This window comes from Podarcis muralis, chromosome 3 (genome assembly GCF_964188315.1).
Source record: "Podarcis muralis chromosome 3, rPodMur119.hap1.1, whole genome shotgun sequence".
In the NCBI taxonomy this organism is placed as follows: Eukaryota; Metazoa; Chordata; class Lepidosauria; order Squamata; family Lacertidae; genus Podarcis; species Podarcis muralis.
Window position 1 is genome coordinate 32,362,980 of NC_135657.1, and position 20,761 is coordinate 32,383,740.

Genomic DNA, 20,761 nt, shown 5'->3' on the forward strand with positions numbered 1-20,761 from the left:
TGGGTGCTGATTGGTCAGCAGGACCACCCATGGACGGGCCCCTGCCCAGGTCTAGTGACGCAGCCTGGACAGTGATGTGGGGGGCGCCAGTTCCAGCCCCCCACTGGATCACTGCAGGGCCCCGGATGCCTGGCTGCAACGCTGCCCAACTGGAAAAGGTGAGCGGACTTGTAGCAGAATTCCATACGGACTATGGAGAATTAATGGAGGTATGGGAACCTTACTTTCCACATTTAATGAATGAATGAGCCCTAAATCTGTATGGTTAAATGGTTTCATTAGCAAATGTGTTAAGTTAATATAGCTTTGATGGAGCTTCTTTTGAAACATCTCCCCAGAGTGGCTGGGGAGGCCCAGCCAGATGGGCGGGGTATAAATAAATTATTATTATTATTATTATTATTATTATTATTATTATTATTATTATTATTATTTCTTTCCATCTAGGATGGGGGATGCTGTGGGAATAAAGTTAATGGTCTTGGTTGCTGCATGGCTGGAAAGCAAAATAATGTGGTAAGTTGGTTAATGGTTTAATGTTTAATGTTGGTTGTCTCTTAAACCTCTCATATATTTCCAAGAGGAGAAAATTATTATTATTTTGAGTGATGTGCTTTAAATCACTGCAATTAGGATATTTCATATCTGTCTCTCCCCAAATCACCATTGCAGCTTGCTGAGGGTGCAGAGAATTCTGTTGAAAAATTTCCTAGCTCCCTCAAAACTACCAGGATTCTCTCGGGGAAGGGAGAATGACTATTAAAACCAGTTTTTAATTTTGTAGGTTATATTCTGAGATTCCCATGTCAGGTTTCAGGAAATAGTAGTTACTGTAGTATTGGGATTTCAGGAGCCTTTAGATTGCAATTCTGTGCACACTTAACTTGAGACTAAGCACCACTAAACGTACCCAGATTTACTTTCAAGTAAACATGCAAATGATTATGCTCTTAATATGCTATATGATTATATTATGCACCATCCATCACAGCTCTGACTTCACTCATTGGCTAAAAACACTGAAAGGTGGGAGCAGCCAGGCAGGGTCATCTCACAAAAATAACTTGGAAGGTTGATTGAACATTTTGCTTCATAAATTTCTTTCTAGAAGGGTCAGAGACTTAGGGATGAATTCAGCAACGTGCACAAGCATTTATGCTTGTCAGATGGACTGATCCCCCTTTCCTCACCTACATTCTCTTTTGGGGGTACTCCTGACCCTTCAGAGTGGAATGTGAAAGGGATCCGGGAGAAGGATGGGGAAAGCTGTGTTGTGCTGGTATCCCCTAGTAAACCTTATTAGTTGAGTCTTGGCCTTACTTTTAAAAAAGAAAAAAGAAAAGAAAGCCCAGAGTCTGGGGTACCTGCTGACTACGGGTCTGGTATACCAGTACTCCAGAACTTGTCTCTTGGCACTCCTGGATATAAACATAAGTCTGCAACCATATTCACACCTGCCTGGGAGTTTGCTCTACAGTGGTACCTCGGGTTACAAACACCTCGGGTTACAAACACTTCAGGTTACAGACTCTGCTAACCCGGAAGTAGTATCTCAGGTTAAGAACTTTACCTCAGGATGGGAACAGAAATCACACACCAGCGGCACAGTGGCAGCAGGAGGCCCCATTAGCTAAAGTGGTACCTCAGGTTAAGAACAGTTTCAGGTTAAGAACGGACCTCCAGAATGAATTATGTTCATAACCAGAGGTACCACTGTATTTAAAACATACTTATTTCAGTGGGGCTTATTCCCAAGTAAGTAGGGTAAGGACAGCTGTATTTGTTAGGATTTTCTCGGTTTGTAATCGTCTACAAGAAAGAAGATTCCACCTAAACATTAGGAAGAACTTCCTGACAGTAAGAGCTGTTCAACAGTGGAATTTGCTGCCAAGGAGTGTGGTGGAGTCTCCGTCTTTGGAGGTCTTTAAGCAGAGGCTTGACAACCATATGTCAGGAGTGCTCTGATGGTGTTTCCTGCTTGGCAGGGGGTTGGACTCGATGGCCCTTGTGGTCTCTTCCAACTCTATGATTCTATGATTCTATGAAAATAGTGTGTGTCCTTTTAAATCTTTTATGTGTGCCTTATATCTTAGCAGTTGCTGTTTTAAATGGAAAGACAGAACAAATGACATTCCATCTCCATGTAAGAAAGTTCCTGATTCCCATGTTGCTCTTTCTCTCCCCTCCAAATAGGGTGAAGGTTGCTGTGGAGAAAAAGTGAACGGCTGTTGCATGAATGGAAAAGAGAACAATACTGTAAGTGCCCCAAACCTATTACTGTAGTTCCTCTTCTTCCATCTTCTTTTGTTGAAATAAATATATAGAATATCAAGCCATGCTTAAGCAAATACAGATGAAGCTATACCTTTATTTATTGGTCTTGAAATGGTGTGCCCAGCAGCCTTTGCAACATAGTGAGTGATTTCTGAGGGAGGGAGGCTAACAATGAGCTGAGCCCCTTCCTGTATCTTGTTGGGAGAACTGGTTGTGAATGGGAGTTAGCAGAAGCCGTGCAAAATTTAATTCAACTGCAGTTGTTCTTGTTAGGTCATGGAGGTCCTCTGTGGACCAAGGTGCTTCCATGCTATTGATGGAATGTGTATCTATATAGCTATTTAAACCATGATAAGTATATTAAAAAGTTAAATGTTCATTATTAAACAAATATTGTGATTGTTTCAAGTCCTTTCCGTAGCAAGGATTTTAATTTTTTTTCAAAGTATCACTATGAGGATTTTACTACTGCTCTGTGTTGGGCTAGTAATATTGATATGTTTTGTATAAGACATACAGATAGTAATCTTCTTTAACAGTGAGAAAAATATATATGCACTAACCAATGACAATTTCTTCAGGGATTGATCTCCTCAGAGCTGTTCAATCCATCTGAGTTCCAGCCTTTAGATCCTACCCAGGAGCCAATATTCCCACCAGAGTTATTGGTAAGAACGTTCTCTTCTCATGACTTTCTTGTGGTGTTCCTCCTGCATGGAAGATTTACGTATCCATTGACTTCTGTGCATGGGCTGAGAACATGTTGAGATGATGCACTGTCTTGGGACAATAGACCATGAATTCACTTCAGCCTCTGTAGTTTAAGCAGTGAATCACTTAAACACAAGTAGGGAGAGGGAGAATCAACAACCATAGGCAGGATTGAGCCACTGGTCTTTCAGCTTTGGGAAAATATAGTTGTACACAACAGAAGGGCTGTTATCTCTGGGAGTTTACAGTTCCATAGGCAAAAGCACTTCCTATGACCCAAGATATGAAGCAATGGAGTACAGAACAACTTGTAATTCCATGTTTGTGTAGACTGGTGTTGTTGCATCGGTATAGCAATCCTAGGGTAGCCTTGGCACAGAGATATACAACTTCTTAACTGCCTTTGTGTATTGGTCTTTCCTCATGAAGTTCCTGGAGATGGACATATGATTGTTCCATATTATCATTCCAACTGGCCTGTGGGGTAGGATATTCTGAGGTAGTGAGTGGCTGAAGGCCGTCCATTGACCTTGAGCGATGGTTGTTAAGCTCTGCTTGTCTCCTTGCCTTGGCGGAGGACCTTTATTTGTGTCCGGATAATTGTCTTCAAACAGACACTGAGCACAGCCAGGAGAAGAGGCAAAGCTCAGTGGTAGAAGACCCCAGGTTCAGTCTCTGGTACTTCCAGGTAGGACTGGAAGAGAACCCTGTCTGAAATCTTGGAGAGCTTGTGCCAATATGTGTAGATGACACTGAGTTGGATGGACCAATGGTTTGATTCAGAACAAGGCAGATTTCTATGCTCCTACATGACAGGTGGGGACCACTGCCAGTTCACAACCACACCTAGGGGGTGGGACCAACCTGTGCATTCAGTATGATGTCAATTGATTTGACAGGTGCATGGTCTGGCCCACTTTTCAAAGTTGGTCCAGCAGGGTGGGGGAGATAGAGATCAGGCCTGCCACACTAAAAAGGTTCCTCAGCCCTGACCTATGAGGATAGGGACATCTGAACATGAGGCTAGCACATGTATCCCATCCAAACTTCATTCCTCCAGCTGCTCTATGGATGCTCCTGACAAAACTCACCTAAGGGCAGTGCTATTTTTCTAGAAAAAAGAAGTGCCGGAACTCACCACGAATATATACCTTGTTCTCTTATAATGGCAAAGGTGCCCACCTGAGAGGTGCCAGAACTGAGTTCCTGTGAGTATTGGCAGAAAAACACCTGCTCAAGGGTCAAACTACACATGACAATCACACTCCCCCCCCCCCTAAGCAAATTTGAAAGGTCTCACTTTCTTTATGAAGGTACATGGAATAAGAAGTGGCTGAGGTTCGTAATGATAATGATCTGCCCAAAGCATTGGAAGGTTAAACTTCAATGAATTTTGGAAGGCTGTTTGCTACATGTATATTGAAGGACAAAGTTACCTTGTGGTGTTGCTTTCACCTAAGATATGGTTTTGTTTTGCCTATGAAAACTTTGCAAGGTACCCTATAAAGGTGTGACACACCAAAGCACAACAATAACAGTTGACTACTTCTAACTTTTCTGTTTCTTGTCATAGCTTTATGGATTCAGTCTTGCTTCGCCATAGGAAGAATCAAACAGAGCCTAGATTCTTTGCTCCTGTGCCAACGTATTGTGATTTGAAGCTAAATCTGGTGTTGTTTCCTCAGACTCACACTGATCAGCCTCAGAAGCAACTGTGCTTCAAAGGGGAGCGAGTGATGTGGTTTCAGCCCTCAAGCCTCAAGGAACTGTTGGTGCTCAAAGCTCAGTACCCAACTGCCAAGCTTGTGGTGGGGAACACTGAAGTAGGTAAGGAAAGAACTCAGTTTCTGTTTGAGTTTTTTGTCAGTATAATGCAAAGGCTAAGGCTTCGTCCACACTTCTGCTTGTTCCAGGCCTAGAAAGTATGGGTCTGAGCGGTTTGCTATTTTCCCCACTGCTTTCCTGGTGAAAAAACCCCTCTAAATCAGAGCAAATGTCAATCCATGGAAAATCTGACTGACATTTGCTCTGATTCAGCTGTAAAGAGCAGGTTTTCTCTGGAGGAAAGTGGCGGCACAAACAGAAGTATGGACAAGGCCTTAAATTGCCTGCCTAGTTAAGAGTTTACCTATGCCTTTCTTTAAGAGATTGCCCTGCCTCCATTGTAATAGTTGAGCTTTTTAATAGTTGAGCTTTAAGGTATAATTGATGTGCTCCATCTGGAACATAGCAAACTGTCTTATACTAAGCTGTACCATTAGTCCATCTAGCTCAATCTTGTCTGACGCTCCCTGGCAGCAGCTCTCAAGAGTGTCAGTCCTTCCCAGCCATGCCTGGAGATGCCAGGGATTCATTCTGGAACCTTCTGCATGCAAAGCATGTAGTGCCTGAGATTGGCATGAAGAATCTGACCATGCCCCCACCCTTGGCGAGGCTCCTGGCAAACTGCACCTTCCAGTGCAGATATTTGGGCTTTCAGAACCTAATGGCAAGTTGGTTTTGTTATCCTCTGAGAGTCTAGAGGTGACCTTTACATATTTGAAAACAATGCACATTTTAGGTAAGGAGTGGAAAGTAGCCAGACTAATTAAATCTCCCGAAAACCATCCTTTCTAAGTCTCTATTGTCCCCATTCTTGATGTTTACCCTTGTGGTTTGCTAATGCCATGTTAGCTAGAATCTTGTAATTTCCCGTAGAAATCAAACTGTGTGTGCTGAGGCAGTGTTTGTTAACTTTGCTAGCTGCAATGGAGAGTCCCTTTGGCCCTTGACCTTAAACTTCCATGGCAAGACAGTGCAAATGCTTTGTGGAGAGATTGTTCAGGCGAAAGCTCTAAGAGTCACTATAGATATCGTCACAGAAACAGGCTTTGGTGGGCTGGGCCTGTTAAGTAACAGCCCTGCTCTTTCATTGGTAAACCTGTTAAGTCTGGCCGGCTGCCATGTCTGTATTGACCTCATTGGATTGTGTTTCCTTGAGGTATTGAAATGCGGTTAAAGAACATGCTGTACCCTGTGATCATAGCACCAACTTGGATCCCTGAAATGAACTCTGTTCAGCACACAGAGGAGGGTAAGTAGCAACATGCTTATCGCCTCAGGAGACAGGCCGTGGGCCTGAGGAATGTGCAAGGAAAGACTTCTAAGCAATGCAAAGGATTCTGGATGTTGATTTGTCACTAATTAGGTCCACAGGCCTGTCTCCCGCCCACTACTGATCTAGTGAGTAGGTGGATCCCCTGCTCTGATACCTTCTTTGTTCCTGAGGCCAAGGTGTACCGCTTGCATTTATGTAGGCAGTTCCAAAATGAAAATAATTGTCTACTTTGCATACTATTAGTGAGCATGCTGCTGAACAAACCGCCTCATTTTTTTCTTTAAGGGAGTGAACCCCCATGTTGTAGTGTGTCTGTGTCTGTCTGCGCTGATAACACACCCAGCACAGCATAGATTCAGCCACTCCTTGCCTTTCTTGCAAAAAGTGGTACATCTGAAGTAGTTTCCTGCCTCTGCATCCTCTAAATGTGGCAGCTGGCTCAGTGGTGGCTGGTGCCCATTGGGGCTGGTGGAGAAGAAGGCAGGGAGACCAGCACAGGTTGGGCACTGCCTCATATGGCCAAATTGACCAGTCTCCATTGAACTTGACATTCTGACAGCTTTAACATCCTTTAACTGTGCTTAGAGTTCCTGGTGCCCCAGGAACTCCCAAGATAATAAGCTGCAGGTAATAAAATGCTTCCAAGAAGCCACAGCCTCTTGGTTTAGAGGCCTTAAAATGCTACCAAGGCCCAGGGGCGAAGGAAGGTGTCATGACACCCGGGGCGGGCGTCACTACCAAGGGCACATGTGCGGCGTTGTTACGTATGACGTCCCCGTACGTAGCGACGACGCCCCAGCACCATATGGACGGTGCCGGGATCCCTCTGGCACCGCTACAGCCATGAACGGAGGATTCCGGCACCGTCGGTACAGCGCTGGAGTGGTGCTGGCGGCAAACCGCTATACAGCCCATGTGCGGCATCCCTATGTACAGTGCATGCATGCTATGCCACACATACGCTGTACTTATCGGTTTGCTGCTGGTGCCGGGATCCTCTGCTTGAGGCTGCAGCCGCGAACAGAAGATCCTCCAAAGGTGACTGCGGCGGCACGATGGCTGCTTGCGCAGCCATGAGCCCCCGCGGGGTGGCCTCTTGTCACCCCCGCAGACATGGAACCCAGGGTGTACCGCCCCCCGCCCCCCCATTGCAACGCCACTGCCAAGGCTTGCCAATGCCTCAGGGCAGCTCTTTCATCTTGAGAAACTACGTTATAGCTACCAGCCAAATCCCTCTTGTGTCTCTGCTTTTCCAGGAATTAGTTTTGGAGCCTCATGCACTCTGAGCCACATGGAAGAGGTTCTGCAAAAAGCAGTGGCTCACCTTCCTCCTTACAAATCAGAGGTGTTTCAAGCGGTCCTAGAACAACTGAGGTGGTTTGCAGGGCCTCAGATCCGAAATGTTGCTGTAAGTGTTCTCAAAACCTTTTTTCTTTTGATGTGAGCAAAGGCAGCTTTCAGGGCAGTTGTTCCTTGAGAATTCATGCCAATACATTTGCACAAACTTGCACAAGATTATACGGTGCCTGTGCCTGTTACTCATTCATCCTGACGTGTTTGCATGGAGGTTATATCACACTGACAGCTATCAGTTGCTATGCTGCAGTTTCCAGTGCAATTTTCTGTCACTTTTTTTTTGGTCAGATGACTCACAGTCAGAAAAGTGGAACAATAATTGCACTGAAGTGCAGGCTAATAATTTGTTGTTAAGGGAAAGGTAAAGGTAAAGGTACCCCTGCCCGTACGGGCCAGTCTTGCCAGACTCTGGGGTTGTGCACCCATCTCACTCAAGAGGCCGGGGGCCAGCGCTGTCCAAAGACACTTCCGGGTCACGTGGCCAGCGTGACATCGCTGCTCTGGCGAGCCAGAGCCGCACACGGAAACGCCGTTTACCTTCCCGCTAGTAAGCGGCCCCTATTTATCTACTTGCACCCGGGGGTGCTTTCGAACTGCTAGGTTGGCAGGCGCTGGGACCAAGCAACGGGAGCGCACCCCGCCGCGGGGATTCGAACCACCGACCTTTCGATCGGCAAGCCCTAGGCGCTGAGGCTTTTACCCACAGCGCCACCCGCGTCCCTTGTTTGTTGTTATTTTTTGTTAAAAAAATAAATAAACAGTCTATCTGGAAGTGCGGAAAGACTCAAATGAGATAATAGCAGGCAGGCATGATGCGCCTTTCCTTTGAATCTTGCCTTGCTTTGCAGTTTTACTTCCAGTTTGACTCTAGGCCCTTTGCACATTACTCACATGAAGAGGCATTAAAGGTGAGAAGTGCTGGAGTTGGGGAAAGGCATTGAGCAAGAGAGCTCTAGAGTAGGGCTGGGGAAGCTCAGAAAAGCCCTGATGGATCAGCTCGTAGGTCCATCTGGTCCAGCAGCCTGTCTTCACAGTGGCCAACCAGATGCCCTGGGCAAGCCTGCAAGCAGGACCTGAATGCAGTCTCCTCACTAGTAATTCATAGCAACTGGTATCCAGACATATATTGTCTCTGATACCACGCTCTCCTCACCCCTGATTGTTGTCTGGTGCTGATGGGAGCTGAGATACAATGGCATATGGAGTATGGAGTATACAGTAGGCAGAGAGAGGCTCAGATTGGGTCCCGTTCCTGCAGGTGGACTGGCTTGGGCTCCAGCAAATCCCTCACTCATGTTGCTCCACCCCTGGGTTGGGTGCTGCCCCCGCCCGGATTTGATAATTCAGTAACAGTGTTTAAATGGAAAGAAGTATTCTCGCAATGTCTTTCCGGCTGCTTTCTAACCCAACCATGTTCTGTATTTGGTTTCAGGCTCTTGGGGGAAATATAATGACTGCAAGTCCAATATCTGACCTAAATCCAGTGTTTATGGCAAGTGGGAGCAAACTGACCTTGGCATCAAATGGTAAGCTTTAAGTAAGAATGGCAGAAGGTGCATCATCAACCATCTTCTGGCTTGCTTAGGACAATGATAACAGCCCAGGGAATTTTGTACCTCTGTTCTTTTTGGGGTGAATCAGGTAGCACTGCAGCACCTGTTGTTTCCATCAGCTTTGGTGGACAACACTTGGTAGCATTGCTCTAGTAGATCCTTCTTTTGCTTTGTTGATTTTGATGGTGAGTCTTTTCCAGGTCACTCTGAATCCTCAGATAGTCTCTAAATGCCCTCCAAATATTTTCTGTCTATATTGGATTGATTTCAATGTTTGACAGCTGATATTTTGCAGTGTTTGGCAGTTGATACGAGGCAGTATTTTGTATTTGGCAGAATTGGTAGCTCATATGCAATGGCGTATCCAAGTGGTCAAAAATGTTTACACTGTTCACATATCAATGTCTGTCAAGGAACCTCTGCATTCCTGTCACAGAATCTTTGACCATTAAAGAGGACTGTTGGACCCGTTCATGGGTGCACACTCAATTCACATGTAATAGTGTTGGGCAACTGTACTTGTGAGCTTATGTGTGTTCCCTAACACACCCACACCACCCCTCTGTGGTTGTGCTTTGGCAAGCTGGGTTTGCTTATATATAAGAAGGTGCTCAGACAAAACCCTCTCATTAAACCTTGCAGGGTGCAACTCTCCTGTTGACAATCATCTCCTTCCCTGTTGCCTCTCACTCCAGATTCCCACTGAAGCCATTACAAAACCACAAACACTTAGGGTGTATATATGAAACCAACCTGCCTCTCAGATGTGGCTACCCCACCCAACATCCCTCCCTCCTTGGCTCTCACCCAGAGAGGAAAATCTATGCTAATACAACCAAGAGAGTCCCCCCCTTGCTCCTCCCTAAAGGGTATTACTCCTTTGGGGTCTCCCCATGCTGGGGATGCCCCCTGCCACAACAGTGCCTCCTTTTAGCCTCTGACTTGATACCAATTTCATGATTTTGACTTCCCAAGTTTTGTCAGCAAGGATGTCCTGCTTAACCCATTTAGAGTGGTCTTCAGGAGACCCTAACCATGCAAAAAGATGCTGATGTCAGTCAGTACCTGACAGTACACAAGAGAAAAAGCACTCACATTATGGTAATATACTTTACAGCATGACTGTAGCTGCTAGAATATATTCTTCCATTAAGTATAGCTCCATAGTTTTTCATTGCAGAGACTCAAAACCAGCAACTCTACCACTAAGAATGAATAAAATGGAATATGATTTCCCTACACATCCCACCCACTGTGTACTGTCTTTTTTTTTTTTTTTTTTTTGCAGAGGGAAGGAGGACTATAAGGATGGACGAGACATTCTTCACTGGTTATAGGAAGACTAAGCTTAAACCTCAGGAAATACTGCTCTCGGTTGAGATTCCCTTCAGCAGGAAGGTGAGGTGATTGGAATGCAGGAAAGCATTGCTTTGAAAGCTAGGTAGAGAGCAACAGTTACTTTAATGGGAAGGCTAAATCTCTCTTGGTTCTACTGATCCATCCTTGAAGGAAAGGTGAGTATCCTCAGGAATGCAGGAAGATCACAAAAATGAGAGGAAAACGAAGGAAAGACAGCACTTGCTAGTTCCTAGAAAATAACCAATATACTCCCCAGCTACTTCAAGTGAAGTGCAACCCTGGGACATTATGAAATATGCACAAAAAAAGAGTATTTTTGCAACACACACACACACACACACACACAGAGAGAGAGAGAGAGAGAGAGAGAGAGAGAGAGAGAGAGAGAGAGAGAGAGAGATTACCACATTCTTCAGCCCCCAATGCTTCTCAGGCCCTACTTCTAGGAAAAGAGCACATTGATTAAATTTTTGATAGTTGCTCAGCCCTTATATTTAAAATGGTATTATTTATTCATGTATTTATTTTTTTTGGTGGTGGTGGTGGGGAAGTTAGCCTAATTTTCAAGGAAACTCAAGGCTGCTATTTAGAGGAACCAAATTTGTTCCTCTTTTTTGCCTCTTTTGCCTGAAGTGAAAGCATTTGTTTGGGAATAAATTGTAAGGGTTAGTTGAGGACAAGTCGCTCTTGACCTCCTCCAGCTTACAGTAGTTTTCCAGGAATGGAATTCCATTGATTTTAAGTGAGGTCATGTAATATTTATTTTAGGTTTTCTTTGTTCTCAAGGATTCAGCACTTGTTCCAATAGAGTATACCGTTATTAAGTTGGCATGGAATAAGTGTTTCTGTGCCACAGATGAGGGACAAGAATGAACCTGTAATTCAGGGGTGAGGAACTCACATTCCTCCTCCCAACAGGCACACTCAATAGTCAGGGATGTTGGGAGTTGCAGTAAAATGCCTGGAGGGCCAGAGACTCCCCACCTCTACTCTAAATGGAAGGCAGGCCTATCCCCTTCCCCTGCTGAGTCCTTTGCTTTCCAATATATTAATCAGAGCCAAGTGGCTTTGTTACCACCTACCTGTAGAAATGTAACTCGGTCAGAGTTGCTGTCCTGGGAAAAGATGGGCAAAGATTGTGACCTCCTCTCTCAGTGAATCAGGCTGACTTGCACTTCATGAATTTAGGTGTACATGTAAAAATAAATTAATTAAAGCATGGCTGAGATAGACATGGAGGATATGGACACACTTGTGAGAGAGCCAATCAATCAATCAATCAATCAATCAATCATAAGCCTGGGTTTGCTGTCACAAAAGTCTATTCATGGATATGTAGTCAGAGTCTGTTATGTAGTGACTGTGCAGGAGTCCTGTTGTCTTTTATATCTGAACCACCACCCCCTCCGCCAAGTTCACTGACTGGTCTGGTTTGGTCCTGCCACTCTGTAATCACTGGAGAGATAAGGGAGGAAGCTGAGAAGTAAGTACCCCAAAGCCTGTCCTCTGAAAATTTGAAAAACAACAACCCCATGCTCTAAAGTGAAATGTGCTTGCATTCTTTTTCAGGGCAGAGCAATATGGACCCCAGAGGTGCTGTGTCTCATAGTGCAAGATAGAAACTGGCACTGACTGCATGAAACCGTTGATTAGATTTCACTTTTCCAGTGTTATATCAGCCTCAGGAGGAATCTCTTGCCAGCTTTGCAGGAACGTGCAGCAGTGTAGTCTGAGACTCAGTACAAATAGTGCAAAGGACGACCCAAACGCTTACGTTTTGAATTGTTGCAGTGGGATGGTTTAATCCAGGGATGAGGCATCTGTGGTCCTCCAGCTATTGTGAGAATACAACTCCCATGATCCCTGACCCTTAGGCATGCTTGCTGGGGTAGATGGGAGTTAAAGTTCCACAACATCTGTTCACAGGTTCCCCATGTCTGGTTTAACATCCTATTTCTACAGTTCTGTGATTCTATGTGCCAATCAGTGAATTTTGCTTTTTAGAAATATAGCTCACAGCACCCTCTGCTGTGCATACATAAAACAACATTAAATCCTGCTCATTTTAAGAAGTCTCATTTGGAAGTAACCCTGTCCAAGACTACAGCCTCTTCTGCCATGTGGTACTGTCATTTTGACTGCATGGCAAACTGGGCACGAAACACTAAATTCTGATACTGGAGGTAGTATATAGTCAACTAGCCCAGGGCTAACTTAACCCACTCAAAACTTTGCTATCCAGACATTCCTACTTTTCTGTTAGTGACCAGTGTTCATAGAGAAGGAAGTACATGAACAACTAGCCTTACACATTAATTTTATGTGCTGTTTAGTGAAGAGTTGCAGAATGAATTTAGTGTGCGATGTTGTCATGTGTTTTTACTATTTTTTTGTTGGGAGCTGCCCAGAGTGGCTGGGGCAACCCAGTCCGATGGGCAGCAAACAAACAAACAAATGAACAAACGAACGAATGAATGGTTAATATTGTTGATATGCATATTAACAGCTTCTTTTTTTGCACTTGCTGCACTGGGATGAAAATAAAGTACATATTTTGGGGAACTTTCTGGTTTTTGGTTCTGTGTATAGAAATGGACTATGAACCTGTCCATTCTCTTGATTCCACCTGTGCTCAAAGAGAACAAATCGAGGCAAACATTTGTCTCCTTTTCTTCTCCTAGGGTGAATATTTCTCAGCATTCAAGCAAGCTTCAAGGCGGGAGGATGACATTGCTATAGTGACCTGTGGGATGAGAGTCCTGTTTCAAGAAGGAACTGATCACGTGCAAGATATTAAGCTGAGCTATGGAGGAATGGCTCCCACAACTGTATTGGCTGTTAAAACTTGTCAGGAGCTCATTGGAAGGTAGGAGAATTAGACCCTGATGTTGTGTAACAGAGGAAATTATTGTTGCACACCACCCCAATCTCTAAGTGGTCCAAGGCTCCAGGGGTTCCCAGCATTCCAGGGTTTGCATTTTCTTCAGAATGTGGCCCAGTGGAGACTGTGGTGTCTTTATGATATATGGTTTATTGACACATATATACAACCTTGAGCCTACAGTGGAGAGGTTCACAGCATTAACACCCCAAAAAGGGCCTTGCTTCGTCCATCTTGTAGCCTTGGATTCAAACAGATTCTCTATCTCTCTTTCCAGCGTGCTGCTTTTTCTTCGGGCTCACATCACTTCACTCTTCAACTCTCACATTGTCCGTCTATTTGTCAGCTGAGGACTCATTTGCCATCTCACACAGACCCCCTTTTCATTATTCCCCTTCATGGCCCATTGCCTGGGTGATCACCTCATCAGGAAGCAAGTGTGGCTTATATTTCAAAGCATGCTGGATCCAGGGGTTAGAAGGGTCTTTGCATATGTCCTACCCCTTCAAGGAAAAAAAACCCAGCCTAATAACATCATGTACCTGCATGTGAGCCTTGGATGCCAAACGCCTTGCTGACAGTTTCTGCTACCGTGTTTTTATTTTTTTTGTATTTCTTAGATTTGTATACCACCCTTCATCAAAAGATCTTGGGGCAGTTCACAAGATGAAAATACAAGATAAATAAAAGATAAATGTTGACACCGCTGGTTCTTTTTGCCCTTACCCCATCAGCAATGCAGATGCATTGGAGATAAACATGGTCTAAGTTAGCAATGGGGAACCTGTTCCTATCCTTATGTTGTTAGACTACAACTCCCATCATTCCTGACCATGCTGACTAGAGTTGATGGGACCTGGAGAACCCCACATAATCCGGAGGGTTACAACTCCCCTGACCTGGCCTAAAGACTGTGGAACAAATGAAATGAGTTTTGGGTTAATTTATGGTTTATGCCCCTACAGGGAGTGGAAGGAAAAGCTCTTGCAGGAAGCCTGTCGCCTGCTGGCTGGCGAGATGAACCTGTCCCCTTCAGCCCCGGGTGGCATGGTGGACTTCCGACGGACCCTTGTCCTCAGCTTCTTCTTCAAGTTCTATCTCACGGTGCTTCAGAAATTAGGCAGGGAACTCAATGGCAACGTGAGTGGTTCCATCCTCTTTCTGGGTTGAGGGTTCAGCAGGAATCCATAGTGTGTAGAGACAGATTCTATTGAATTCTAGGGGTTCCTTTAGAAATTGGCATACTAGAAGGCTGGAATGGGGTACCTGTGGTTCTTTCAATATTGTTGGACTCCCATCAGCCCTAGCAAGCAAAGCCAATTATCAAGAATGATGGGACTGGTAGTCCAACAATACGTGGAAAGCCACAAGTTGCCCATCTCCACAATAGAGGAAATAAGATTTTTGTGGTAGGTGTTTTGCACTGTAGGTTCTGGGTCCTTGAAGCTTTATGGCCTTTCTAAAGATATGAAGGCGTGGTCTGGAGTGGGCATAAAAGAGGAGGAGGAGGAGGAGGAGGGAAAGGGGGAAATCTGGAAAGGAAAAGGGGACTTGCTCCTTTCTCAAATCACTCCTCTAACACTGATGGACCAAAACTGGAACTTTGGGTGATTTGATTTTTTACACAAGTCACAAAGAGGGAAAGTTGCATAGGTAGTATTAGCTGTTCATAAGTTTTTGGGTTTGTTTGTTTTTTAAAATAAGAGTAATGCTCTGTGCAAAATGCAAGAGGCATATGAGTAGACTAACACTGGATTTCAAATATGTTTTTACAGAATAATCTTGCTGATACGGTCCCTGCTAGGTATGCCAGCGCCACTCAATTATTTCACAAGGATCCTGTTAAAAATGTACAGTTTTTCCAGGTAAGTAAGAGGAACCAAATGAGCATGACTTCCAGTTCCCAGCTCTATAAAATGTGCTACTCTTTGTCTCAGTTCCCCAGGTCTCATTGATCAAGAACTTATTCCCATTCTTACTTTGGCCTTCTTTCCTCTTATTTATTTGTTTAAATGAGCACTTCTTCCTGCATAGAACGAGCTCTCCATGAGGCTGAATGTGATGGCGATGATTGCTCTAAGCATCCTCGTGGCCCCACTGCCAGTACTGGAATTTTAGACTTTGGAGAAGATACTATATTTGCCAGCAATATTAGCATCAACATTTGACCACTAGTCCTGGGCATGTATGACCAGCCTTTGGTTTTGTTACAGGAAGTGCCTCCTGGACAGTCCGTTGAAGACATGGTGGGGAGACCCCTTGTGCATCTTTCAGCTGCCAAGCAAGCAAGTGGGGAGGCAGTCTATTGTGATGACATTCCTCACTACGAGAATGAGCTGTACCTAACACTAGTTACCAGCACCAAAGCCCATGCCAAGATTGTGTACGTATTTCTCCTGCAACAGATATATTTTCTTACACTAGTGATAGCCAAGTGCCCACCACTCTGACAGTTAGAGGATCACTTCAGAGGCACCAGGCACCTCTGCCTCCTCCAGTCTCAAGAACAGGGGTCAGCAAACTTTTTCAGCAGGAGGCCGGTCCACTGTCCCTCAGACCTTGTGGGGGGCCGGACTATATTTTGAAGAAGAAAAAAGGGAACGAATTCCTATGCCCCACAAATAACCCAGAGATGCATTTTAAATAAAACCACACATTCTACTCGTGGAAAAACACCAGGCAGGCCCCACAAATAACCCAGAGATGCATTTTAAATAGAAGGACACATTCTACTCATGTAAAAACATGCTGATTCCCGGACCATCTATAGGCCAGATTTAGAAGGCGATTGGGCTGGATCCGGCCCCCAGGCCTTAGTTTGCCTACCCATGCTCAAGAATGTTACAAAACAAACAAACGTGTAGCCAATTTCCATCACTGAGAGTAGCTTGCAAGAAGAGCTTGGGCTAGAAGAGTCAAGCTGTGTTGTGATTCCAGTCTGCCACATGGCAGCTGGGCAACTTAGGCTTTGGGATTTTGGCCAAGCTTGCTCTAGGGAATCCTTTCTTCAGACACTGCTTACATGAGCTGTGGGGCTAGATAACATAGAGTAATTCTTCTCTGTTCTGTTTCCTCAGTTCTATTGACACCACAGAGGCCCAGAATGTCCCTGGTTTTGTCTGTTTTGTCTCTGCTAAGGATGTTCCAGGGAGTAACATCACTGGGATTGCTAATGATGAAACCGTCTTTGCAAAGGACACTGTATGTAGTTACCTTTCCCCCTTCCTTTTGTAAAATGTGCAATGCTGTACCTAAGGCAAGAGTGGCTAACCTGCAGACTCTGGGCCAGGTTTGGCCTGCCAGCCCCAACTGCTTTCCAAGATCTCCTGATCCGTAAATAAAGTGCAAAGTACCACATCTTCCTCCTCCTCCTCAGATATTGATATTGTATCTTTAAACAGCAACAACGCCCCTCTCCAAACAATACCCCAGACCAAGAGTCTGTTCAGCAGCCTCATCTTTTGTAGTTGGAGTCAGTCAGGGCCTTGCTTTCCCATGCCAGGTGGAAAAGGCCTGCAAGGCAGGGAGCAGGTCTTCCAGGACTTGCAGCCAAGACTGGAGATAAGATAGGAGACACACAGAGAGTGCCCTGAATCTCCACTTCAAGTCAGCATTTCAAACTGCATTAACTGCTGAGTTGCTGGAGGGAATGCTGGTTTTTTTACCCTTGAAGAGGAAGCAGAGGTCTTTCTCTCCAAGCTTAATGCTATGATGCTTAATGCTGAGATCGGGAGATAAAATCCACCTGCCTGTTCTTTAGAAAGGATATTCCCAAATATTGGCTTATGTTTCCTACCTAAAGGCTTCCAGTACCTTTTCACCCCTGTACTCCCCTTCAGAAATTAATAGAAGAAATTCTGTAGTGAATTAGTAGATTTCTGAATGTTCAAAAAGAAAAGAAAAGAAAAAATTGAAGGGAACCTCTACTAATGAAGGAGGATACGTGGGACAAGGGCTAGAATTAAAATAATTGCACAGATAACCTGCAAACTAATTGCAAGATGTTGATGCCTCCCTGATGAAGTATTAACAGTTATTCATGTCAGGAACTTGTTAGTAGAATTCTAAGCATGGGAATGAATGGCAGAAAATAGGATAAGGCACAAGCTTGCTGTACTTGAAATGATAATCAAGGGGAATCGAGCTGGTGCAGACATATTGTGCAAGGCTTCCATCTTGTCTACTCTTATGTGAAAAACAAGTACTTCCACTTGAACTCAGTGGGTCACTTCTGATTGTGTGCATTGAAGTTTTACCTCCTACTGTTATTTAACTGCATATCTTAATTCAAATTCCTACCCCCCCTTTAAATGAAGATGCATTTCAAAGATACCGTATCCAAAATTAAATGCCACAGCACAAAGAACAAAACAGAACTGAGATTCCCAGAAGCCAGTGAATAAACTGAAGTCTTTTGACTTGTAGGTCACATGCGTTGGCCACATCATTGGTGGAATATTGGCAGACACACAAGAACATTCCCGAAGAGCTGCCAGAGCAGTGAAGATCACATATGAAGACCTTACACCGATTGTCACCATTGAGGTAAGGTGACACTAATGCAACCCCCTTCTGAATGATTAGTCGAGATTTTTTTAAAAATCCTTTGGAGGCAGCTATTTGAGTTTTTACTACAGTGGTACCTCAGGTTACATACACTTCAGGTTACATACGCTTCAGGTTACAGACTCCACTAACCCATAAATAGTGCTTCAGGTTAAGAACTTTGCTTCAGGATGAGAACAGAAATCGTGCTCCGGCGGCGTGGCAGCAGCAGGAGGCCCCATTAGCTAAAGTGGTGCTTCAGGTTAAGAACAGTTTCAGGTTAAGAACGGACCTCCGGAACGAATTAAGTATTTAACCCGAGGTATCACTGTACTATGATTCTGATATGGATGGGTGAAAATAGAAAGAGAGAAATAAGACACAGAATATTCCTTTTATTTAATATTTTATTTAGCTCCATACAGCTGCTGTCTGTGTGCTATATGTGTATAGCCTGTGTTCTGTCTGTAGGGGGCAGTCTTTTTGTGCTCTTGGGCCCCTTCTGACGTACAGATGTTGGCCCCTATTCCATTGTGTTGTCCTACATGCATAAAACCCATTCCTCATAGGCCAGAGCCATACAACCTATATCCCCGAGCAGATGGTCCCAGATTGTCTCCCATCCAAGCGTTGGCTAGACCCAGACTTGCTTAGCTCCAGCAGGGACGCCACTTGTGATTTTATCCAATTTATATCCAATGCTGTGCAGGTGGACTTCTGCACAGTATCTAGAGGTCCACTTCCTCTTCTCCATCTTGCAACCCCCCATACACCCTCAAAACCTTCTCTGGAGGTCCTGCAAACCTCTGGAGAAGATTTTGAGGGCACGCTAGAGGCTATACGGTGGAAGTGAGTAAGGGAAAGTCCTGTTATGTGAGTGGAAGTCTGTTGCACTTATTTCAGCGGCAAGGTTAGATACTGATATTAATCCCGATGAATAGGAGATCCAAGTAGGGTGACTGCATCCAATAAAGAGGTAGATCTTGAAGCTTTGGGAGTTGTGAAGAACAGGGAATTGGGTTGTGTGCTGCTTTTTTCACCCCTCAACACTTACACTGCTTCACCAAAGTGTTTTTTCTTCCACACAGCTGTCAAAAGTAGAGGATCTCTGTTCTGTTTTGCCCCTAATCCCAGATGCAAAATAGGTGAGGTTAAGTTTTAGAATTGACCCAACCTTGGCTAAGTTATGCAGCACTTTATCAAGCAGAATGAAAGGCAGAGATTCTAGGGCATCAAGGGCATTTGGAAGCTGTCTGTTGCACTTCCAAATATCCATCATTTTCTTGTAATTTCCCCAGGAAGCCATTGAAAAACAGTCCTTCTTTGAGCTTGTGAGGAAGATTGAGAAAGGGAACATCCAGAAAGGATTTGAAGAGGCTGATCATATTGTAGAAGGTGAGATCCCTTTTTCTTCTTTATAAGGTTATGTGCATCTAAGAAAATCATTATGTTATGCAATCTTCACATGAATCATACTAGTGTAACTCTTGACATTCCAATTCTGGAAAAAATGGAGAACCATCAGTAGAACACATTGGTTTGGTCCATGGTTTGACCCAAGCTCTCCCCATTTCCCAGAATTGGGTGAAACTTGGCAACATTTCCTTGAGCAAACTGGTTGGTTGGAGGCTCCCAACTTGTCTGAGGGCTCCTCCAGGTTTTATCCTGATTTGCTTGCACAAAGCTTACCTTGTGGAGGTTGGAGTGTATCTGATCTTCAGATATCTATGTGGGGAAGTTCTGTGACAAGGAGTGTTCATCCTGCTTGAAGAGTGTTTATACATCTCCCCATTATCATTTGTTCATTCCACACTTTTCAATTCATCCCCCCCATCAACTTCTTAACTGCAAAAAGTCCATTTCTTCTTAAAAGTAGTTTTGTTGCACTTGAATTGTGTGCAACAAATGTCCTGGTATGCGCTTGAAACCCACCCACCTACAAAATACTGACAGTTGGCTGTTGACTGCTCTGGCTAAGAGCACAATGGAGTGGTCTCTACTCTGGGAGGTGTGGCTTGTTTGAGGGCTCTTGCGATGGGAGACTGTAGACTGTTGCATGCCACCCGGATCTCTGAGCGGTGTGAAAGTCCAGGGAATCCATTTTCTTCCTGTTAAGAAAAAATTAAAGAGAAGAGGGAAGGAAGAGAGATTGTTTGGGAACTGGGAGAAGTTCCGCAGGTGGTGCCGTAGGTGGCAGCAAGGTGGTGAAGACAAGTGATAGACACAGGAGCTTCATTTCCTCCTGAGCTCTTAGATTTTGAGCACTCAAAAGAAGAAATTTGGTGGCTGGAAGGCTCAATTAAGTCCCAAATGATCCTTTGGACTTAGATAGTTGCTACATTGGGAGGTTTCTTCTTTTCCCCTTCCAGGTGAGATATATATTGGTGGACAGGAGCATTTTTATCTGGAGTCTCATTGCACTATTGCTGTGCCAAAGAGAGAAGATGGAGAAATGGAGCTCTTTGTATCTACTCAGAACCTAACAAAGACACAGGTGAGGCAATTCCTTGTGAAAGCGTTAAGCTGGCAAATGAAGCTGTGAAATTGAAGTACAAAACCTGTGCGATAATGCTGAACAAAACCCCACCTGGTTCACATAAGTGCATTGCGATTATGTTTGTCTCCTTTTATAAATACTGGATGCTTATGAAGAAGCCACAAGGCAGTGCTGGAATAGAGGCATCCTGTGGTTTTTGTGGAGTACCATCTTTTGCTGTGTTGTGATTTGAGGTTGCCCAGAGTGTGAGATTCAGTCTCCTTGGCCAGCTTGGTTAGCAGAAATTTATGGCCTCGCCTTCTATGAATTTGTGTGACTTCAGTTTATTTGTGGCACACCCATTTCCACCTCAGAAGTATTCTACCTACCTGAAAATTAATGGAATCAGAGAAACAGAATGTAACATTTCCCTCCTCCACTGTAGACCTTTGTACCAGTGGGGAATCCACAAATACAGATGTTAATTTCAGCAGAGGAATTTTCCTCAG

General features: G+C 44.4%; 1 protein-coding gene across 1 annotated transcript in view; it reads left to right on the top strand.

Annotated features, from left to right (window-relative positions):
• Positions 1-20,761, top strand: part of XDH (xanthine dehydrogenase) — a 58,435-nt gene that overhangs the window by 17,526 nt on the left and 20,148 nt on the right. The window contains exons 7-22 of the mRNA XM_028724488.2: positions 448-516; positions 2,194-2,256; positions 2,856-2,942; positions 4,671-4,812; positions 5,966-6,058; positions 7,339-7,490; positions 8,871-8,964; positions 10,280-10,389; positions 13,032-13,216; positions 14,197-14,371; positions 15,007-15,096; positions 15,445-15,614; positions 16,309-16,432; positions 17,657-17,776; positions 19,075-19,171; positions 20,146-20,270. Coding sequence (XP_028580321.2) covers positions 448-516; positions 2,194-2,256; positions 2,856-2,942; positions 4,671-4,812; positions 5,966-6,058; positions 7,339-7,490; positions 8,871-8,964; positions 10,280-10,389; positions 13,032-13,216; positions 14,197-14,371; positions 15,007-15,096; positions 15,445-15,614; positions 16,309-16,432; positions 17,657-17,776; positions 19,075-19,171; positions 20,146-20,270 — 1,896 coding nt within the window. The remainder of the gene's footprint in view (positions 1-447; positions 517-2,193; positions 2,257-2,855; positions 2,943-4,670; positions 4,813-5,965; positions 6,059-7,338; positions 7,491-8,870; positions 8,965-10,279; positions 10,390-13,031; positions 13,217-14,196; positions 14,372-15,006; positions 15,097-15,444; positions 15,615-16,308; positions 16,433-17,656; positions 17,777-19,074; positions 19,172-20,145; positions 20,271-20,761) is intronic.